General features: G+C 48.9%; 1 protein-coding gene across 1 annotated transcript; it reads left to right on the top strand.

Moving 5' to 3' along the window:
• The first annotated feature begins 2,687 nt into the window (after positions 1 to 2,687).
• Positions 2,688 to 15,741, top strand: Cd2 (CD2 molecule). The gene is made up of 5 exons (XM_005357153.3): positions 2,688 to 2,742; positions 2,866 to 3,171; positions 8,282 to 8,512; positions 11,702 to 11,824; positions 15,383 to 15,741. The coding sequence occupies exons 1-5, from the start codon at positions 2,688 to 2,690 to the stop codon at positions 15,697 to 15,699; spliced, it is 1,032 nt and encodes a 343-aa protein (XP_005357210.1). The 3' UTR covers positions 15,700 to 15,741.
• The last annotated feature ends 3,734 nt before the right edge of the window (positions 15,742 to 19,475 follow it).

Below are 19,475 nucleotides of genomic sequence, written 5' to 3'. Positions count from 1 at the left end.
GTGACCAATAATGTCCATCTCTACAATTTCTGAATATGCAGTATAAGTATAGGCAGATTTTTCTACACTTAAGAATAGAAATTCAGTCTGTGGTGGTGGTGGTGGTTCATATCTTTAGTCCTAGCCCTTGTGAGGCACCTAGTTCTAAGACAGGCTTCATAGCTACAGAGGAACCGTAAACCCTGTCTTCCAAGACCAAAAACCAAAACCAAACCAAACCAAACCAAAAAAAACAAAAACAAAACAAAAGAATTGAAACTCTTTGTATGGTTTCGGTAAAGTAGTATTACAGTTGTTTTTTTTTTTTCTTTCTTGGAATTAATGTTTTAATTCAAATGTAGTGTTTTGTCGGTGTTCTAAGTACCTGAAATGGTAAATCATGACTTGGGAGATTTTTTTCTCACTGTGTTCTAAAGAATCAAAAGACTGGATATTCACTGTGTCTCTTGCCCGTATGATGTCCCTGGGTATCTTTTTTTGGGGTGCTGCTTTCTCCGTCACTAACCCTCCTCCCAAGCCCAACTTCTTTCTTTTCCTTCTCCCAAACAGCTCTGTTTGTCCTTAGCCACCTAGGTTAATCACCCTGGATATTATGAATTTGTCATTCACTGTTATTTCATAGTCTTAGGGCGGGAGAGATGACTCAGCAATTGAGAGCAGGCACTGCTCTTCCAGAGGGCTCAGGTTCCATTCCTAGGACTCACATGGCAGCTCACAACCATCTATAGGTTTAGTTCCAAGAGATCATGTGCCCTCTTCTGGCCTCTTCAGGCACTGCATGCATGTCTGTAATTTTTCAATAGCTGTGACAAACACCACGATCAAGGCAACTTATAGAAGAAGGAATTTGTGGGTGTCTTATAGTTCCAGAGAATTGGTATCCATGGCCATCATGGTATGGAGTGTAGCAGCAGGTAGGCAGGCATAGCGCTGGGGCAGAAGCTGAGAGCTTGGTTCCCACGCACAGCAGAAGACAGCGAGAGAATGAACAGAACAGCATGGGCTTTGAAGATCCATACCCAGTGACAAACCTCCAACAAGGCCACACTTCCCAATCCTTCCCAAGTAGTTTCTTCCCAGAAGATGACCAGGCATTCAAATATAAGAGCCTGTGAGGCTGTTCTCATTCAAAACAACACAGTGCCCATGGTATACATACACAAATGCAGGCAAAATAACATCACACATAAATAAAATAAAGATTATTTTATAGTCTATTTTTTAAAAATTGCTTTTGAACAAGTTTTTTTCCTTTACTTAAGATTCAAACAGAGTCATGAAATGTATGCTAAATATAAGATGGGTGGATTGGAAGCATTTATAGTGGAGGGGCTTGGCTTCTTTTTATAACCTAAACAATTTTTTAAATGTTTATTTTTTTAAAGATTTCTTTATACTTGTTTTGTGTGTTTGAGTGTTTTGCCTGCATGAATGTATGTGCACCACTTGCATGCTGGGTGCCTGTGAAGGCCAGAAGAGGGCATCAGATCCCTGGAACTACAGTCACAGAGGTTTGTAAGATGTCTTGTAGGTGTTGGGGACAAAGCTACAGAGAAACCATGTCTCAAAAAAACAAAAATCACTCTGAAGCCAATGGACTCATGCTTTTTACTGGCTAACTTTACATATAAATCAACCCATTTCTAATAATCTGTATATTGCCACGTGCCTGGAAATGCTCTGGCATCTTCCTTCTTCCATGGCTGCTGGCATCTCCCTCAACTCCTCTCTCTCTCTCTCTCTCTCTCTCTCTCTCTCTCTCTCTCTCTCTCTCTCCTTGCATTTCTTGCCTAGCTATATTCTGTCCCGCCATAGGCCAAAGCAGCTTCTTTATTAACCAATGGTAGTAAACATATCCACAGCACACAGAGGGGAATCCCACATCATTCTGAAATTGTTCTTTAACCACTGAGCCATTCCTCCAGCCTCCCAATATTTAGTCATTTTTATTTTATATGTATGTTTGTTTCCATAATGTATTGCAACACCTGTATGCAGTGACCACAGAGGCCAGAAGAGGGTGCTGGATCCCCTGGAACTGGAGTTATAGGTGCTTGTGAGCCTCCATGCGGTGGCTGGGAATGGCATCCGGGTCATCTGGAAGAGCAGCCAATGTTCTTAACTGCCGAGCCATCTCTCCAGGCCCCTAAACGGACAATTTTAGAATATTAAAAATAGTTTCAAGGAAGAGGGAAAAATCTCTTTCTAATCATGTCACCCGAGTGCATTTTCTAGCGTTTCTCACCAGAGTACACAAAGTTGAATGTCATTCCCTTATGAGCATTTATTTACCAGTGAGTCTGCTTGGTCCTGTGGGAGGCAGTGCAGCCGAGAGGACAGAGATGCGCTGTATTGGTGAGTCTGAGCCCTTGTTTACAAAAGGGTAGCTCGGTTGACTGACCTCTCAGCGGTTCCCTTCAGTGGGGTGCTGAAACCACCAGCCTCAACAGTTTCATAAAGATTAGAATGTGCAGACGCCCCACGAGCTCACAGAACACCTGCTTTGGCAAAGCAGGGCAGCCTGTGGGTGGTTTGCCGAGGGGTTGGCTGTGCGCTCTCTTCCCTACTGTGAAAGCCAGCGTGAGAGGCACGTGGTTCAGGTGGCTGGGTGTGGCCTCTGCCAGTTTTGCTGCCGTTCCCGTTAGAAAGAAGAGCTCAGAATCACCATTGGGAAACAAATTCTGAAGATGAGATGCAAATTTCTAACTAGCTTCCTTCTGTTTTTCAGCATTTCCAGCGAAGGTAAGTTGGCATTTGGAGCTTCTCTGGGGTTTCCCAGAATGGAGACCCTGGAATGAGCGTGAGCGCCAAAGAGAGAGATTCTTGCTAGTCCCAAGACCCCAGCAACCATCTTGCTTTTTCCAGGGGCAGTCTCTGGAGACAGGAATATCATCTGGGGCACCTTGGGTCATGATTTCAACTTGACCATCCCTAACTTTCACGTGACTGATACCGACGACGTGCGATGGGAAAAGGGGAAAATCCTGGTCGCGCAGTCCAAAGGGAAGACAGGGAAACATTTTCAGCAAACGGAAGCATTCAAGATCATAAAAAATGGAGCCCTGCAAATAAAAACACTGAGGAGAGAAGACAACGGCGTCTATGATGTCATGGTGTATGGTGCAGACGGGAGCAGTAAGCTGCAAAAAGCGTTTGACTTGAGGGTCCTGGGTGAGTCTTCCCTCTCTGAAGTTTCTCATTTTCAGTCCGGGTGCTATGCAGCAAGTTGGGGAGCAGTGTTTTGGTAGCACTCCCTTCCAGCATCTCCGTGTCCCACAGTAAAGACTCCAGTGGGTGGGGTGGTCCTCGAGTCTATCGGCTTCATTCTCTCTTCGGGGTGGCTGTGGGTCTATGCAAAGATTCTCAGGTGAAAGCTGGTATTCGTCAGAAAGAGCAGCGGCTAGCAGAGGAAAAAGGAGGGCACCCTCGGTGGCTGATGGAGGAGTAGCAAGACAGGGTGTCAGGAAGAAGACGGTGTCCAGGGAGCTGTGAGCCTCTAGTCTGGAGAGCTGTGGTCAAGGCAGGGTTCTCTGGAGTGAGAGGGCAGGAGAGGCCTGGGGATGCTGAGCTGAAGGAACAGCATCTTTCTTTTGAGGCTTCTCAACATCATCGCAGTAAAGGTGAATGGTGATTTTTCCGGCACTTGATCTAAATTATGTGGCTTCGCCTTTGTGTGTGCTGAGGGGGCAGGATACTGAAGGTGGACGTGAGAAGACTTGCTAGAAAGCGTCTACTGTAATCCAAGTGAGGCCAACCAGGGTGGTGGATGGTCTTAATCTTGGTAAGACATAAGTACCAGCAAGAGCCTGGTGGTGGTGGGCAGAAGCAGGTGGGTCTCTGTGAGTTCAAGGCCAGCCTGGTCTTACAGAGTGAGTTCCAGGGTAGCTGGGGGCTACACAGAGAAACCTTGTCTTGAAAAACAACTAACAAACAACCAGCAAGAGCACTGTAAGCAGTTAGTGATGCCTGGGCCCCTGGCACAAAGTCTGGGCACCAGTGCCATCCGTAGCTTTCCAACTGCTTCTAGCAAGTGGATGTCGTTGATAACCATTCCTTTGGTCTAAAGGGAGGCTGGAGGTGAGGAGAGATGCAGACATGCTGGCTGTAGTGTGGGGAGAAAATCAAGGAAGCTTGGGAGAATGAGAAGGAAGAGAAAGAGGCAGCAAATGTCCCTGAAGTTGAGAGCCCAGGAGCAAACAGCAGCTCCCAATAACAGGTGAGCTGAAGGAGTCTGCCCTTTGCCTGGAGAGGAAGCTGAGGAGGCCAGCCAGTCAGGGAACACACAAACACCCTGAGTTTCACACGGGAAATGTCACCAGAGAAAGGGCTCTCTTTGTCCTACTTGTAGTGCCCCTCCCAATCTGTGCTCAGCACCTGGACCTGGCACCAAGCATTCTCCAGGACACACTGTCAGCTCCTCTATGCATGACTCCCTTCCAGACCCTAATCCTGTCACCTTGTCCAGAGAGAGCTTTCCAGAAATGGGGTGGGCCTGAGAATAGCCACCCATCATGGGCACTGAGAATAACCAGTGTCATGACCGCAGGCCACGGTGCTCTAGGGTCCTGTTGTGCTATTGAGCCTTTGTATAGATGCCTGTGTGATAATGGCTCCTGGGGAGAAGCCAGGCGCTTGCTAACCTTCAAGCACCTAGTAGTCTTGAGAAGTTATAATTACAAGCTTCTATTCCTCTATAAGGAAACAGAGACCCGCTCAGAAGTGACTTGGCCCTGCTCTCGCTGTTGGACAGAAGCGAAGTCAGGATGCTACCCCAGGGCTTCCTTGACGAGGAGGCTGACATCCCCTCCCGTGCAAGCTCATTCATGGCTTATGATTTACGTCCTACACAGGCTGCCCAGTTACCACGCACAGTTCAACAGTTTTCCGCCTAGTCACCGAGCTCTGTGGTTATCACCATGGGCAACATTTTGTTTGCCCCCAAAGGAAACCCAGACCCCTTAGACTAAAAACAGTGACTTCATTATTACATGCAAATGCTAGTGCCACACAGTGTCTTGACTCAGCTTGTGGCCCTGTCGTCATTGTATAGCACCCAGAATTGCAAAGTTGTTCTTGGCCCCGACTCTGACTGCCCAGTATGGGTTATGTGTTATGTATGTAATGCGTTTGGGGTTAGATGTGTTTAGGATTTGGGGCCTTTTGAAGATTTTGAAGTATTTGCATATATATGTATGCTATATCTTGGAGACAGGGCCCAAATGTAACCATGACATTCATCTATGCTTATATATACACTTCATATGCACTGTTCAAGGTAATTTAATACCGTATTTTAAATAGCATTGTTCAGGAAACAAGGTCTTCTGCTATGAGAATTTCCACTTGTAGGTATTGCATTGTGGGCAAAAAGTTTTGCATTTGGAAAGTTTCAGATATTTCTGTCAGGGACGCTTATGAGGCCTGCGATATCCAACAAGGGGTGTGAAGGTGCCCTGTACTCCTGGGCCACCACGCCTGTCTCCTCAGGGCTGAGGTCCCCTCCACTTTGTTTCTCTATGCTCCTAGATTCCTCCTTCCCCTTTGAGACAGCTAGCTGAAGGGTCAATGCAGGGCACTGGAGAAGGAGATGGTTCTAGAAGCCATATCTAGGCCGGTGGTGGTGATAGACAATCCCAGCACTCTGGAGGCAGAGGCCGGCGGATTTCTGTGAGTTCAAGGCCAATCTGGTCTACAGAGTGAGTTCCAGGACAGCCAGGGCGACACAGAGAAACCCTGTCTTGAAAAACAACAACAACATAGCTGGGTGGTGGTGGCGCACGCCCTTAATCCCAGCACTCGGGAGGCAGAGGCAGGTGAATCTCTGTGAGTTCGAGACCAGCCTGGTCTACAGAGCTAGTTCCAGGACAGGAACCAAAAACTACGGAGAAACCCTGTCTCGAAAATCCGAAAAGAAAAACAACAACAACAAAAACCAAAAAACCAACAAAACAAAACAAACAGCAACAGAAAAAGAAGCCCCATCTCGGAGCAGCCTTCGGTCGTTTGTGCCACTTCCCGAGAGCCCCTTTCCAGCGGGACTGTCCGTAAGTCACGCTGCTCGCCACTGGGTTTGCACAAGTAAAATGCTAGTGTGCATATCAAAGCTGGCGCTTTGGCAGCTCGGTCAGGAGCGCCAGCTACAAAGGTGGTGGAGGCGTGCATTCACTGATGCCCAAGAGAAGGGAATGTAATGATATAATCTCATAGTAAAGGACAGAAGGTGGGTTATAAAGTCACGTGATTCGGGGTCTGGGGCCACAGTGCATTGGTAGAGCTCTTGCCTAAACACCCAAGACCCCCGGTTCAGCCCTCAACACTGTTCCCTACCTCCGGGTACATAATCTAATTTTATTTAAAATATTATATTATGGATTTGTGCATAGGAAATATTTGATAAAGACATATAACGAAATGTTAATGACCACAGAATTGCAGGTGATCTCCAATTGCCTTGATAGCCTTTTACAACTTGATCAGCGTTTCTTGAAAAGATTGGATGTTGCTAGGAGAATGTTTTTTTTTCATTCTAGGAGGACGTTTTATTTTCTTTCTAGAAAGATAGGCAAGCAGCCCCTGCGAAGCAGCCCTGAGACTACACGCTGCTCTGCTGGATGCTGCTGATGGCACCGTTTCTTTATTCCGAGATACCCAGAATCTCGGGATGGAAAGGAAGCTGCATTTCCGCATGCTCGTGTGCTGGGGCGGAAATGGAATTATACTGGGGAGGCCCGTGGGGAAGACACTGCCGTCTGAACACTAGAGAGAGAGGAAATCGGAAAAATTCACTGTTGCCGTTTGTAACAAATGGGGACCTCTGAGAGAGTGAGAAGAAGACGGGTCTGGGGAAACCAAGCAAGGCAGGAAGGGAAGAGAAGCAGGTGCTCAGGCGGGATGTGGAGAGCTGGGCTCTGGGTCTGACCATACCAACACCAAAGTCGGGGCGTTTCCCCCTGGGAGGGGCAAGGAGTTTGCACTGTGAATGTGAGACCCGCCTCTGGGGACACTCCAGGGCGTGGCCGCAGGTTGTCTGGTTTGAGACAGGTAGGGAATATTTTTCCTGTTTCTTAAAGTTGGGGCCCCACAAGGCCAGAGACTAACTCAGCACCGCGGGGCCAGGAATGGCAGAGCCATCCCTCGTTCTCAGATGTTGCCTTTCTTCTGGTGAGCTTTGGCTTCTTGGACACCCCCTCCCATCAGCACTCCCAACTCCCATCCTGGTCCTCTGTTCCCAGGATGCAGTGGGGCAGTGAGTAGCTAAGGCCATGGGCCTCTCATAGTCATTCCTCCAAGATGGAGCTTCTGGTTGACCTTCCCTACACTCCTGGACTTGGAAAGTCTTTGTAGGGTTCTTCTTCTGGCCTGCCATATTTTTTAAAATTAATTTTGTTCGTGTATGCACGTGTGTGTGTGTGTTTATGGGTCTACTACATGTGTACAGGTGCCCACAGAGGCCAAAAGAGGGATCAGATCTCCTGAAACGAGGTAATCATGAGCCCATCCTGGATTCTGAGGAAATGGGAAAGCAGCTCAGGTCCGCTGGAAGAGCAGCAAGTGCTCTTAACCACTGAACTATCTATCTCTGCAGACCCGAGTTGTCATATTTAAGGGAAATCCTAATGCCAGGCCTTGACAGTCAAAAAGCTTTGGGCATGTCACCTGTAAAAGGGAAGGCAAATTTGAGCCATGCTGTTCGGACCAAATGACATCACGTGTGTGAAAACAGTTGAGTGTGCAAACAGTGTATAAGCATCAGTTAAGGTACCTCTTTTTTTCATACTTATATCCTGTGTCTGTGAACATTACCAGAAATAATTTTGTTTAAGATGATCTTTGTTAATTAAATAAAATTATTTTTCCAGAGGATTTCAGTATAATGTTAATGTGAGTTAGTTGGTAGAATGCTTGGCTAACACCCAGGAAAACCAGGGTCTGGTTCCCAGCACTTGGCAGCTGGAGGCGGGAGGATCAGACATTCAAGGACATTCTCAGTTACTGAGTGAGTCTGAGACCAGCCTGTGCTATCTTAAGATGCTGTCACAAAATAAACAAAACAAACTTTTGAACTCCCCTGGTAGCAAACTGATTCAATGTTAATAGGCATATTTATTAAGATTAAAAAAAAACCCACAGCTGTTATACATGGGAGCATAGTTCCAAAATTGCTGCTTTCAGGAGGCAGAGGCAGAAGGAAGAAGATTTCTAAGCCAGATTGGCCTACAGGGTGAGATCCGGTATATATATTTCCCAAAATTGCCTAATAAAAATGGAATCTTTCTTTTAGAGAGGGTCTCAAAGCCAGAGATCTCCTGGGAATGTAGCAACACGACGCTGACCTGTAAGGTCAAGGAAGGAACACACCTTGAACTAAATCTGTATCGAGGAAAGAAATTTCTCACCAGCATCTCTCAGAAGATCCTAAGCCACAAATGGACCAGCCTGAATGCACCATTCAAGTGCAATGCAAAAAACAAGGTCAGCGAGGAATCCGTCACGGTGGAGGTCAGCTGTTCAGGTACGGAGCGAGCAGAGGTCAGGGTGGCCCAAGTGCACAGGGATGGGCTGCTAGGCCTAGGGCGCTATGACAGGTGTCACCTTGGCTGCTCAGTGCTTGGGCTGGGAAGCCGGTGTGGCTCAGGGTGGGAGGTGAAAAGACAAGTGTTTCTCCTGGAAACCTTTTGGGGAGATGGGCTCCTGGCTACCCCGCAGATGTGCCTTGGCTTGGGAGAGGTAAGGAGCCTCCCCTGGAAGGCAGGATGGCTTCCTTGGAAGGAAGAAGAGGGAGACTCTTTCAGGAGGGAGCCTGACCCATGCAAGGCACCTCGGCTAGCTGGGGACCAGGATTCTGGCTTCTATTTAAAGCTTTCTTTTCGGAAGGGTTCTTGCTCAGCCCCTGATATGAGGATTTAGGCCCGGGAGGCAGGGCGGGGGAGAACAGAATTGGGGAACAGAGAGGCACACCCTTCCTGCCACCCAGAGAGCAGCTCTGCCCTGTACAGCTTCCAGTCAGCCCTCAACGCCAAAGGCCTAATTGATCGCCAGAGCTCGGGCTTGCTACAGCTCCTGAAGGAATTTGTTCTTGTTTTTATTTTCACTTGCTTTGCTTTTTGGGAGAGCCTAGGCTGCCTTCCAACTCGTAGTCATCCTCCTGCCTTGGTCTCCCACTCGGATTACAGGGGCACCTAACTGTGCCCAGCCCCCAGAAACGGTTTTTGAGGAGAAGCCTAATAGAGTCCACAGTTCCAATCTGGAAGCCAGAGATCTAGATGGCAAGTTTTGGTTGCTCTCATTTTAGATCGTCCGACCCTAACAGAGCACCCTCCCCTCTGTGGGCTTCTGTCTCACGGTCCACAGACAACAGCAGCCCTAGAGCCAGGGTATTGTATGAGAAGTCCTGGGACCTCCCATCCCCCTGCTCATCACATGGGACTTTGAGCTGCCTCACAACATGGCAGCTCGGTTGTCGGAACAACCTGAGCGCATGAGTCAGTGTCCCAGAGCCTAGTGACAGCCTGAACTCAGGAGGGTTGTCCCATCACTTCTGCCATGAGTGACACTTGTCTCACTTCACCCAGCAGGGAGACATCCGGAGGTGGGGGTCACCGGAGGCGGTGAGAGTCTGCCAGCCATGCTCAGATGGCGTTTCCTCAGCTCTCTCTACCTCCCTGCCCCCACCCTCCATTTCCCCATCACAAGGGCCTGAGGGGTGAAGCCGCCTCTCCTTGTTTCCAAAAACCTTTTCCTTTTTCTGGAGGCCCTGCGTTAGAGACACTGGACTTAAGTCAATGGACCAACAAACGACATTTATTGATCCTAAAAAGTTATTTACTGTTTATATGAAATTCAAATTCAACTGGCTGTCCTTGTGCATTTTATCTAGCAACCTCATGCTTCATATTTATTGCAACTAGATCCCTCCAGAATCAAAAGTAGTGTTTATCAATGAGGGAGAGCTTTGGAAGGAGAGGACGCGAGGCTTGGGGGTGCGACACAAGGTCTGGGGATGCAGGATCGTGCAGGGCCCTTAATCTGTGGTTCAGAGCAGAAGCTGAAACTGGCCCAGGACAAGGCCACCAAAGAGAAAGAGGAATATCTGGGGATGCCCTTGGAGACCCTGAAGGAGATTTAAATATTCCTCCATTCTAAAGGCCAAGGCAGACAGGAGCCTAACTTTGAGTGTGTGCTTAAATTCCTAAGAGAAGGAAGCAGTCTGGCCCAGGTGTAATGCTCCCTCAAATAAATGTAGGCACGCATCTCCCAAGAGGAAGTGAGGGAGGGGAGGATAGTTGGAATGAGACACTGAGGGACCTATGACAAGACCATAGGCACTGATGTCCCCACCAGGAGCACCACCAGGCCCCCAGAGCTGCCCTGGGTAAACTTGAGACCAGATGGTGGAAGGTGTGTCCACTTCCCAAGAGTGTGTGTGTGGGGGAAGGCACCCCCAAGCCTCCAGAAAAAGGAAAAAGTTTTGGAATCAAGGAGAGGCGGCTTCACCCCTCAGGCCCTTGTGATGGGGAAACAGAGGGTGGGGGCAGGGAGGTAGGAGAGAGCTGAGGACCCAAAGGGTGGATGTAGCAGAGATTTACCTTGGACAGGATGCCCTGCCAACTCTGCTCACACCTGGGAACCACTCAGTCACAGAGACTGGCTCTGGCATCCCAGGCCCTTGGCAAGCCCACAGGGCTGGAAGGTACCTGAGTCCATCCTTGAAGCAGCTTCAGGGATGCTGAGGGATCCCCTGACACAGGCAGTACCCAGAGAGGTTCTCAGCTGGCAGGCGAAGACAGGGTGAAGGGGGAGACGGGAGGAATGGAAGACCCGCAACCATAGCGTCACAAGCACGGGCTGAAGCTCGCTTGCCCAGGTCTCATCCCTGGTGACTAACATTCACTTCCCAGCGGCTGGCTGGAGCCCTGCCTCTGTGGGGCTGGGCCTGTTCCGGGTCCATTCTCCCCTTAGGGCAGTCCTCTGACCGCCAGCTCCAGCTGCTAACTGCTTATTGACTCAACAGAGGCCAGATGGCTTGGCCCCCCCTCTTGGGAAACAGCTACCAGAAACACCAGAGCAGAGTCTAGCAAGAGCAAGCCCTCATATCTAGGTGTTGTTTTACAGTTTACAAAGCACTTTCCACCCATTATCTGATCTGACTTCTGACAGCTCCTCTGTGATGTAAGTCGCAATGTTTCCATTTGACAAAGAAGGAAATAGACTCAGAGAGGTGGAGCATTTTATCAAAGGTCACACAGCTCTTAACCTGGAAGAGCTAAGCTAAGCCCACTGCCCTTAACAACCACGATACCACTTTCCTCTGTTCTTTCGCATTGTTTTGGTGGGTGAAGGAATCAGAACCCCATAAGCCCCTGCTAACCACTGAGTGTCTAGATTGCATTCCTGGGCCCAGGGAGAGTCTGGGAGGAAGAAAAGCTGCACATTGAGATGGGAGGACGCTTGACTTGGGGAAAGGTTTTGTTAGGTCCCTCTCTAGAACTTGGATGCTCTGCTCAGAGGGAGGATGGGTGAGGTAGGCTGGCAACGGTCCTCAGCCCTTGCAGATTCACACACTACTCCAGGCTCCGGAAGCTCAGCCTCGGTGAGGTGGAAAGTCCCCTGGAACTCTTTCATTTGTCTGTTGTAGGAAGCTGGGGCAACGAAAGGGCCCCTCTGCTCAAGACCCTCCCTTAGCCATCTTCTCCTCTTGCAGAGAAAGGTCTGCATTTCTATGTCATCGTGGGCGCCTGCGCAGGAAGCCTCCTCTTCGTGGTCCTTGGAGCGCTGCTTACTTTCTGTATCTGCAAGAGGAGAAAGCAGAATAGGAGGAGAAAAGGTAAGACACCCTCCCCCCCCACACACACTTCCACAGTGAAACTTCTCTCCTGGGAACGTCTCTCCTGCAGTCTGCAAAGGGAAGAAAGAGTCGGAAGGGCAAGGTCGGGGCCAGAGGTTATGGTTGGCTCTGTTGTGCGCTCAGGTTGATTTCTGAAGAACAATCCTTGTGAGTAATAACAGAGGACCTTTGGGAAGCTGTGGTTAGGCTGTGTACCTTCCCAGAATCCACTGGGTGAGGCTGACTTGGTGGAAGGCTAGTGTGGAGATCCTGGAATGGTCCACACATTTCCATAAGGGCAGAGAGATTTCCACCCAAACCCCAAATGTCTTGGCCTCGGATGACTTAAAGCAAGCTCCTGGAATACATATAGAACTATCTCTAGTGAGGAGGCACTCCAGGAGTGGGCCAGTGTAGAGTACCCGTTCAGTGTGTGTGAGGCTCCCAGTTCAAGTCCCAGCACTGCAAGAAAATAGAAAGCCAAAATCAGGGTGACGGTCCTTCCTTTCCCGACTGGCTGTTCAGGGGGGATGCTTTCAGGCTGAGAGTATGGCTTCCTGGATGCAAACCTGTCCTGCAGGCTATGAAGCAGGAATTGGTTCTGACGATCCAATGCAGGGACAATGTGTCAGGGGCCATGTCCAGATGTCATTGCAGATGCTGGGGGTAAAGCCAGCCTTTAGATTGACGCGTTAGTGGGCAGGTCCCTGGGGTTCTGGGAAATCTGTTTCACACAAGGTTGGGTCCCATCTCTGTAGGTCTCTAGAGTCAGGAATGCTCACAGTAGCGACTTCCAGTACAGCCTATGGGCAGGGTCTGCCCACACCCAGCAGTGATGGCCCCTGGCCCCATGCTAGGTTTGGCTTCCTTTTTCACACCTCACTTCTACTCAGCATTGTTCTAGTTCTCCTTTCAAGCCAATACCCCATCTTGTCATCTTACACACCACTTCCCCAGCCTGGGCGTCAGGTACATATGTCTCTCTTCACTCGGTCCCTTTCATGTCTTATGTCATTCCCAGGGTCTCCAGCTAGTATAGCTTAGTGACTCACAGAGCCCTGGACCGCATGGCTTCCTTATCTCTGCTCAGACTGTCCCCGTCCCTCCCTACAAGGTCCATTCTCACGGCCCAGGGATCAGACACGTTTCTCCAACCAAGGTGAACCTCAGATGTCACCCAAGACAAGGCCACCTCTGCCACCACCAGACTAGGAAGAGCAACATGACAATGTCTCCCATGGACCAGTTCAGTGTTCAGATTCACTACCATGCCCCATTTTGTGGTCTTCATGGCAGACATTAGCACAGATGAAGAAGCTAGTTAGCTCACCACCTCTCAGACCGACAGCCCATAGGCTAAAGCTGACTAGGCTGAGGCAAGAAACGCAGCCCTGGAACTTCAAAGAAGTCTTATCTTGCTCTTACATACCCCCCCTTTAAACTGGATACTCATGGGCCTGGTTTTCCTCGCCTGCATCCGTGACTTGAGCTGAGTCACTAAGAGACAGTCTTGAAAGAAAGGGAGAGAACATGAAAGGTCCTGGAACAGATGTTTATGCAGAGGTGGATTTTGCTGGAGAGGCTTTACTGGGGCTCTACGGTTGGTCCTGCTCTTCATGAGTGGGTGGCATAGATTGTACCAATGGTATGGCTTCCACAGAGCCAGATTGGCTGCCAAGCTCAGTGTGAGGGCTCAGTGCCCAGTCACACCTCTTACCCTCCCACTTCTCACGTGGTTCTTGGCACCTTCTGGTGGTCCCCCACCTTGGCGGGGCCTGGCTCTGAGGACAGTGTTGCTGCGCAGCCTGGCTCTGTCACTTACTGAGGGCAGGGTGGCTGCCTGAGTCAATACTGTGGCTTAGCAGCACCTAACACATAGAGCATGTGGAGAAAGTACGGGACAAACAAGATGCCACCAAGCAGAAGAGCCATCAAGGTCAGCTGAGTTAACCACTGTAGATAAAGGGCTACCTGTTGGTCTATATCTAGGGTCTAAGTCTCACCTACAGCCTCCTAAACAGGACCATAGTCACTTTGGGGGGTGCACCGACCATGGCATAAAGGACATGTTCTGTCATTGCGGGTGTCTTTTTATGTATGTGCTTAGAGCATGCAGGTGACTCAGATGTCAAACCCACTGTGTTTGACTCTGAGCCTTTGTGCTCACAATGCATTTACAGTAGCCAGGGCTGTCACCTTGGTGACATCACCATCTGCCCACAGGTGATGCCAAGACCAATGTATTTCTCAAGTCACAAGTCTGTATAAGGAGTCCATGTACCCCACAGAGAAGCTCCCCCTGACTCCTTGGGGATGGCCTTGAGCACATAGGGACTGGAAGGCCAAGAATGTGGCCTGAAGAGGCCCACCAGTGCCCCCCAAGGCCTTTGGCAGCTGAGTGTTCCCACAGATTTCCTGTGTGGTTTCAAAACCAGTGTAAGAAGATCTACGCGTTCTAAGACGTGCCTTCCTGGACAGAAGTCACACAAACCAGAAAATCCCAAAGTGTGAGGAGAGGAGTCATCTCTCCTGCCAAATCTCAAGAGGATGGGTCTTGCGTATGAATTTCAGAGGGGCTAGGCCATTTCTTAAGTGTTTGAGTGACGCTTTGGAGGGCGCTCAATTTCCTTCTGAAGTGTAGGTTGTATGACAATCAAATTGAGCAAAAGGTAGCCCTATCCTAGAGACCCCTGCAGAAGAAATATAGCCACTAATGTCCATCATGGCCACTTAGACCTGTCACAGTGGGCTCCAACCTTGTGTCTTGTTGCTTAGCAATCTTGCTGATTATCTCCAGGCAGCATCCAGCCAGAACTCCCAGATCGGGTACTTACTTTATACTTTGTGCCTTAGACACAAAGCTCTCCACCCGGGTGTCCTCCTCCCTCATATTTCTGAGCTCTGAAGGGGCTCCTGGTCTCACTGTTCTCGTGGGCAGCATTTCTCTCTCCCCCTGAAACACCCAGAACTTGCAGAGGGCGGGAGTAACTCCCCTTCTCCTCCTCACAGTTCCTGAAGCATCTGGTTAGATGCCTATCTCAGAAGACATGCTCAGTGGTTGCGTTGTGGGGTGGGGGAGGTGGCGCTGTCACTAAAGTGCTTACTTTGCAAGCATGGGGACCAAAGTTCAGTCTTAGAGAACTCATATTGAGAAGGCAAGGTGGTACCTGTAGTCCCAGGAGCAGAGAGAGGTGTGGTGGCTCTCTGCCTAGCCAGCCTAGCCTCCCTGGTAAGTTGTAGGCCAGAGAGAGAGAGAGAGAGAGAGAGAGAGAGAGAGACAGAGACAGAGACAGAGACAGAGAGAGAGACAGACAGAGACAGACAGACAGAGACAGAAAGAGGGAGGGAGGGAAGGAGGGAGAGAGGGAGGGAGGGAAAGAGAGAGAGATCTTATCTCAAAAACAAGAAAGGTGGACAGTATCTGAGGAATGGCATCAGAAGTTATCCCTTGGCACACATATGTATGCTTATCTGTACACATATGTACACATGCATATGCGTGCGCACACACACATGCACTTATGTTGCTCACATACTGCCATTGTCTTGCTGTCACAGATGAGGAGCTGGAGATAAACACCCCCAGAACAAGCACCATGGAAAAGGGCCCGAAGCCATACCTAACCCCAGCCGCAGCAGCTCAGAATCCAGTGACTTCCCAGGCTCCTCCTCCACCTGGCCATCATCTGCAGACAGCTGGCCATCGTCCCTTGCCTCCGACCCACCGTACCCGTGAGCACCAGCAGAGGAAGAGACCTCCTCCATCAGGCACACAGATTCACCAACAGAAAGGCCCTCCCTTGCCCAGACCTCGTGTTCAACCAAAACCTCCCAGTAGGGATGGAGAAGACGCTCCGTTGCCACCCCCTAGTTAGAAAGGCATGTTTCCCATGAAAAGCTGTGTGTATGTCTCTTCCCCCAGGGTGCAGGCTCACTCTTCCATTGTGTTATATGAGTAGAACCCAAATGCCTCCCAAGACTTGCAGGGCATAGTCAAGTGGTACCTTCTAGATCAGCCACACCATGTGGTCTATCCAGCCTTTGGAATCTGCAACCTCTTCTTAGATCTGTCATATCAGGAACAGACAGACAATAAAGATGCAGATGTAAGGATGCTAAATGAGCAGCCTAAAGGCTTCCTCTCAGGTTCTGTGCCCATGTGAGCCACCACATGACCACTGGCTCATGTCTTACAGGCAGCCTACCTGGGCAGAGGCTCTCAAGCTCCCTGGGTATCCCTATGGACACTGGTCACTTCCCTTGAGTTGGAAAAAAATTTGATTTGCTACAGTGTCTACTTATTTTAGACAGGGACCGGGGTCTGGGAGGGGAAGCTACAGAATGAGAAAGAGGCTAGCTGGGGTGGCAATGGCGTCAAATCTGAATCACTCGGTCACTGGAAGCACGTGAATCCCCATCTGAATGACCAGAACTGACCCCTACATGTAAACTGCAAAGGGAGTCCGGTATCCCATATAGACACCTCCTTGCCCACACTTCAACAACAGGGGCCCATGGAGTCTCACTTCCTTGATCAAATGGGGTCACAATGGTGTGTGACTTTATCAGTGAAAAGGGGGGAGGGTCTTTGAATACTGGAGACCTCAGGAGTCCATCAGGCAGTAAGCCTAAGGGCAGGCTAGGAGGTCCAGTCCTAAGTGCTGCAGGTGACCCTTGTGATTTGGGCAGACCAGGAATGGCAGATACACCTTTGGATAACCAGGGAGAGAGGCATTCAATTGGTTTTCAAAAGGAAACCGACCTGCTAGAGGCACCTGCTTTGCAACATAGGCGGCATGCCTGTGGCCCAGTCTGCCCCCTTCTCCTTAGCTTCCTAGGCCTGGTAAGCCTGAGTAAGCACTGGCAGGAAGCTCTGGGGGTAAACCACAAAGACTGAGTATACTTGGGACTTCCTGCAAAGGCTCGGCTGCGTTTTCCTTTGAATCTGGGTGTCTCTTGTTTAGAACCCAGTGTCCTTGTAATGTCAAACATTAGTTTCAGCTGCAAGTAGTCATCACAGGATCTACTAGGAGGAAAGGAGAGGGTCTCTGGCCTGATACCTTTTCTCTTCAGGTCTCTGTCCCAAGCAATGGACTCAGAGTCCATTGGCCATCCTGATACACCAGCTTCTATCTCCATCCCTCCATCCCTTCCATATCAGTTCCCTACCTTTCTTCTGCTGTCCTGTAGTATTATGGACAACACAGGACACATCTAACATGCAACTGTTGGGTTCTTCACTGATCATTTATTCATTCATTCATTTGACGATCATTGACCTCTCCAGGGATGCTGTGCTAGAGCCTGTGTGAGACACGAGACACAAAGTGAGCAATGACATCTGTGTACCCAGGCAGCTCAAGAGGCAGTGTGGTCAGTGGACCAACGACAACACAAATGGAGCGTGGGGTGGCGAATACACATCAGAGGCAAACAAGGGAGCTCAAGAAAGGACTTTGATTGAGGATTGGGTCATTAAACTGGGGTGGCACAGGATTTTCCAGGAAGAGGTAACATTTGAGTTGGATTAACAGGTAACTAAGCTAATAGATGCTAACAGATTGGACATGGAGATGCAGAATAACCCACAGAGAGGCAACAGCTATTGCTTATTACAAGTTCCATATTCATTTCCAACGGTCATGTTTTGCCAAATTGAAAGATTGTATGAATTTTTCCTGGGGACACGTGAACGTCTGCTCCCTCCAGGCAGGGCAACCACAACAGACCACGGTATGACTCCATCAAAGTCCAGCCTGGCAAATCAGGGAGTTTATTGAACTTACTTACAGAACGTGGGAAGGATTGCTTACTGGAATGTGAGTGGCTCCAAAGACATTACTAGTCTCACCCTAACATAGATGAGGACTCCCCTACAGCTGCATAGATAATCCCCAACTTAAGTGAACCTTCTACATTATATATACACACACATAGATACATACAAACACATATGTATTCATATATTATAGTATATGTATATATCACACACATATATACATATATATGCACATATATGTACACATGGTGTAGGAGGTCCTTCTGTATTTGTGTTGCTTTCATTGGTTAATAAAGAAAATGCTTTGGGCCTGGTGATAGGGCAGAACTTAGGTAGGCAGGGAGACAGAACTGAATTCTGGGAGAAAGAAAGTAGAGTGAAAGAGGCACCATGGAGACGCCAGGTCAGACATGCTAAATCTTTCCCGGTAAGCCACAACCTCGTGGTAAACACAGATGAATAAATTAAGATGTAAGAATTAGCCAATAAGAAGTTATAGCTAATGGTCCAGGCAGTGCTTAAGTGAATAGAGTTTCTGTGTGATTATTTCAGGTGTAAGCAACCGGGGTGACCCAGACCAAAAGCAGGCCCTCTCTCCTTCAACAGACACACACACACACACACACACACACACACACACACACACACCTTGGTAGAACTATGCACAACTGGGCGGATGGTGCGGGATGGTGTGGCTGAGATCTCAGTGAGAGAATGACGGCTCTTGCCATTCTTTCTTCTATAAGGGGAGGCCAATCAACAGCAGTGAAAATAACCTGTATTGTTTTGGGCTCCTCCTCCCTGGGCTTGGGGTTTTACATTAGCCACCTATAGCTTTTGGGAGCATCTTTTTCACCCACACAGGGGACCTTCTGCCCATTCTCTAACCATTGATTTAACATTGACAAGCCCAGAGTGTTGTGGAATTTTCATCATCACCTTGATAAAGTGTCATCTATGCCCATCTCAACCATAAAACTCCTAAGAATGCCACAGCTATGTCTGGCCCTTATACCATTGTAAGCTGGTTTCCCAGCCTTGCTCTCTTAGGTTTCAGATGACTTTCTAAGTCTGTAAAACACTTAGACGTTGACATCGTAGCATCATGTAGTGAAGCATTTTTAGACAGGGTGACAGATCCCTGAAGACTACCACCATCCATCCCAACAAGCACCAACCAGTTGGTCTTAGGAGCCGGCAGTTAAGGAGACACCAAAGGAAGAGGTTGGTGAGGTTCAATACAGCATGAGAAGATTTTATTTTCTGTCTGAAAAGATCATTGTTGGGCCTAGTGGCATGGATGGGAGGCACTATGCTAGGTAGTTCTCCACAATTTCTATGAATAGTTAAGCTTCTTCACCCTGAAAATCTTCCATGGGTATCTCCAAGCATCTGCTCCAGTGCCATGGCCATCGTAGGGCCAGTACAAACTGGGTGCTTTGCCACATGTCTAACTTGTACTTCCTTACTTTCAGGTCCCCCAGCTGTAAGAAATGGCAAACCAACACCTCCATCTCACCTACCCTTTATCCAGTTTGCCCAGGAAACCAAAGGCTAGGTCAGAATAGCATCCACACATCTTTTATAATTCAGCCCTTGTATGAACAACTTCTCTGGGTGCACAGCTCAGCCTGCACGGTTTTCTTATCTCCCACAACAAAGGCAATGCAACTTCCGGGAGCGTCTATAGGATCCTCCTTCATGTATGCCATTGTAAGACACTGTAGTATAATCGCTGGCTTATCAGCTATTCTCAGGATGTCCTTGTTCTTCCTGGACTGGCCACATTCACCAAAGAGACACACCATCTGGTGGTTTGAATGGAAATGGCCCTCATAGGTTCCTATGTGCATGTTTAGTCCGCAGCTGGTA

The sequence above is a fragment of the Microtus ochrogaster genome, chromosome 21, assembly GCF_000317375.1.
Source record: "Microtus ochrogaster isolate Prairie Vole_2 chromosome 21, MicOch1.0, whole genome shotgun sequence".
Classification (NCBI taxonomy): domain Eukaryota; kingdom Metazoa; phylum Chordata; class Mammalia; order Rodentia; family Cricetidae; genus Microtus; species Microtus ochrogaster.
Note: the sequence above shows the minus strand (reverse complement) of the source record. Positions and strands in the feature narration are given on the sequence as shown.

What these genes read in the sequence shown, in the direction of transcription:
- Cd2 (XM_005357153.3), top strand. Translation starts at nt 2,688, where the DNA reads ATGAGATGCAAATTTCTAACTAGCTTCCTTCTGTTTTTCAGCATTTCC. An exon ending in GTTTGACTTGAGGGTCCTGG is followed by an intron (nt 3,172 to 8,281) that starts GTGAGTCTTCCC and finishes TCTTTCTTTTAG; the next exon opens with AGAGGGTCTCAAAGCCAGAG. An exon ending in GGTGGAGGTCAGCTGTTCAG is followed by an intron (nt 8,513 to 11,701) that starts GTACGGAGCGAG and finishes CTCCTCTTGCAG; the next exon opens with AGAAAGGTCTGCATTTCTAT.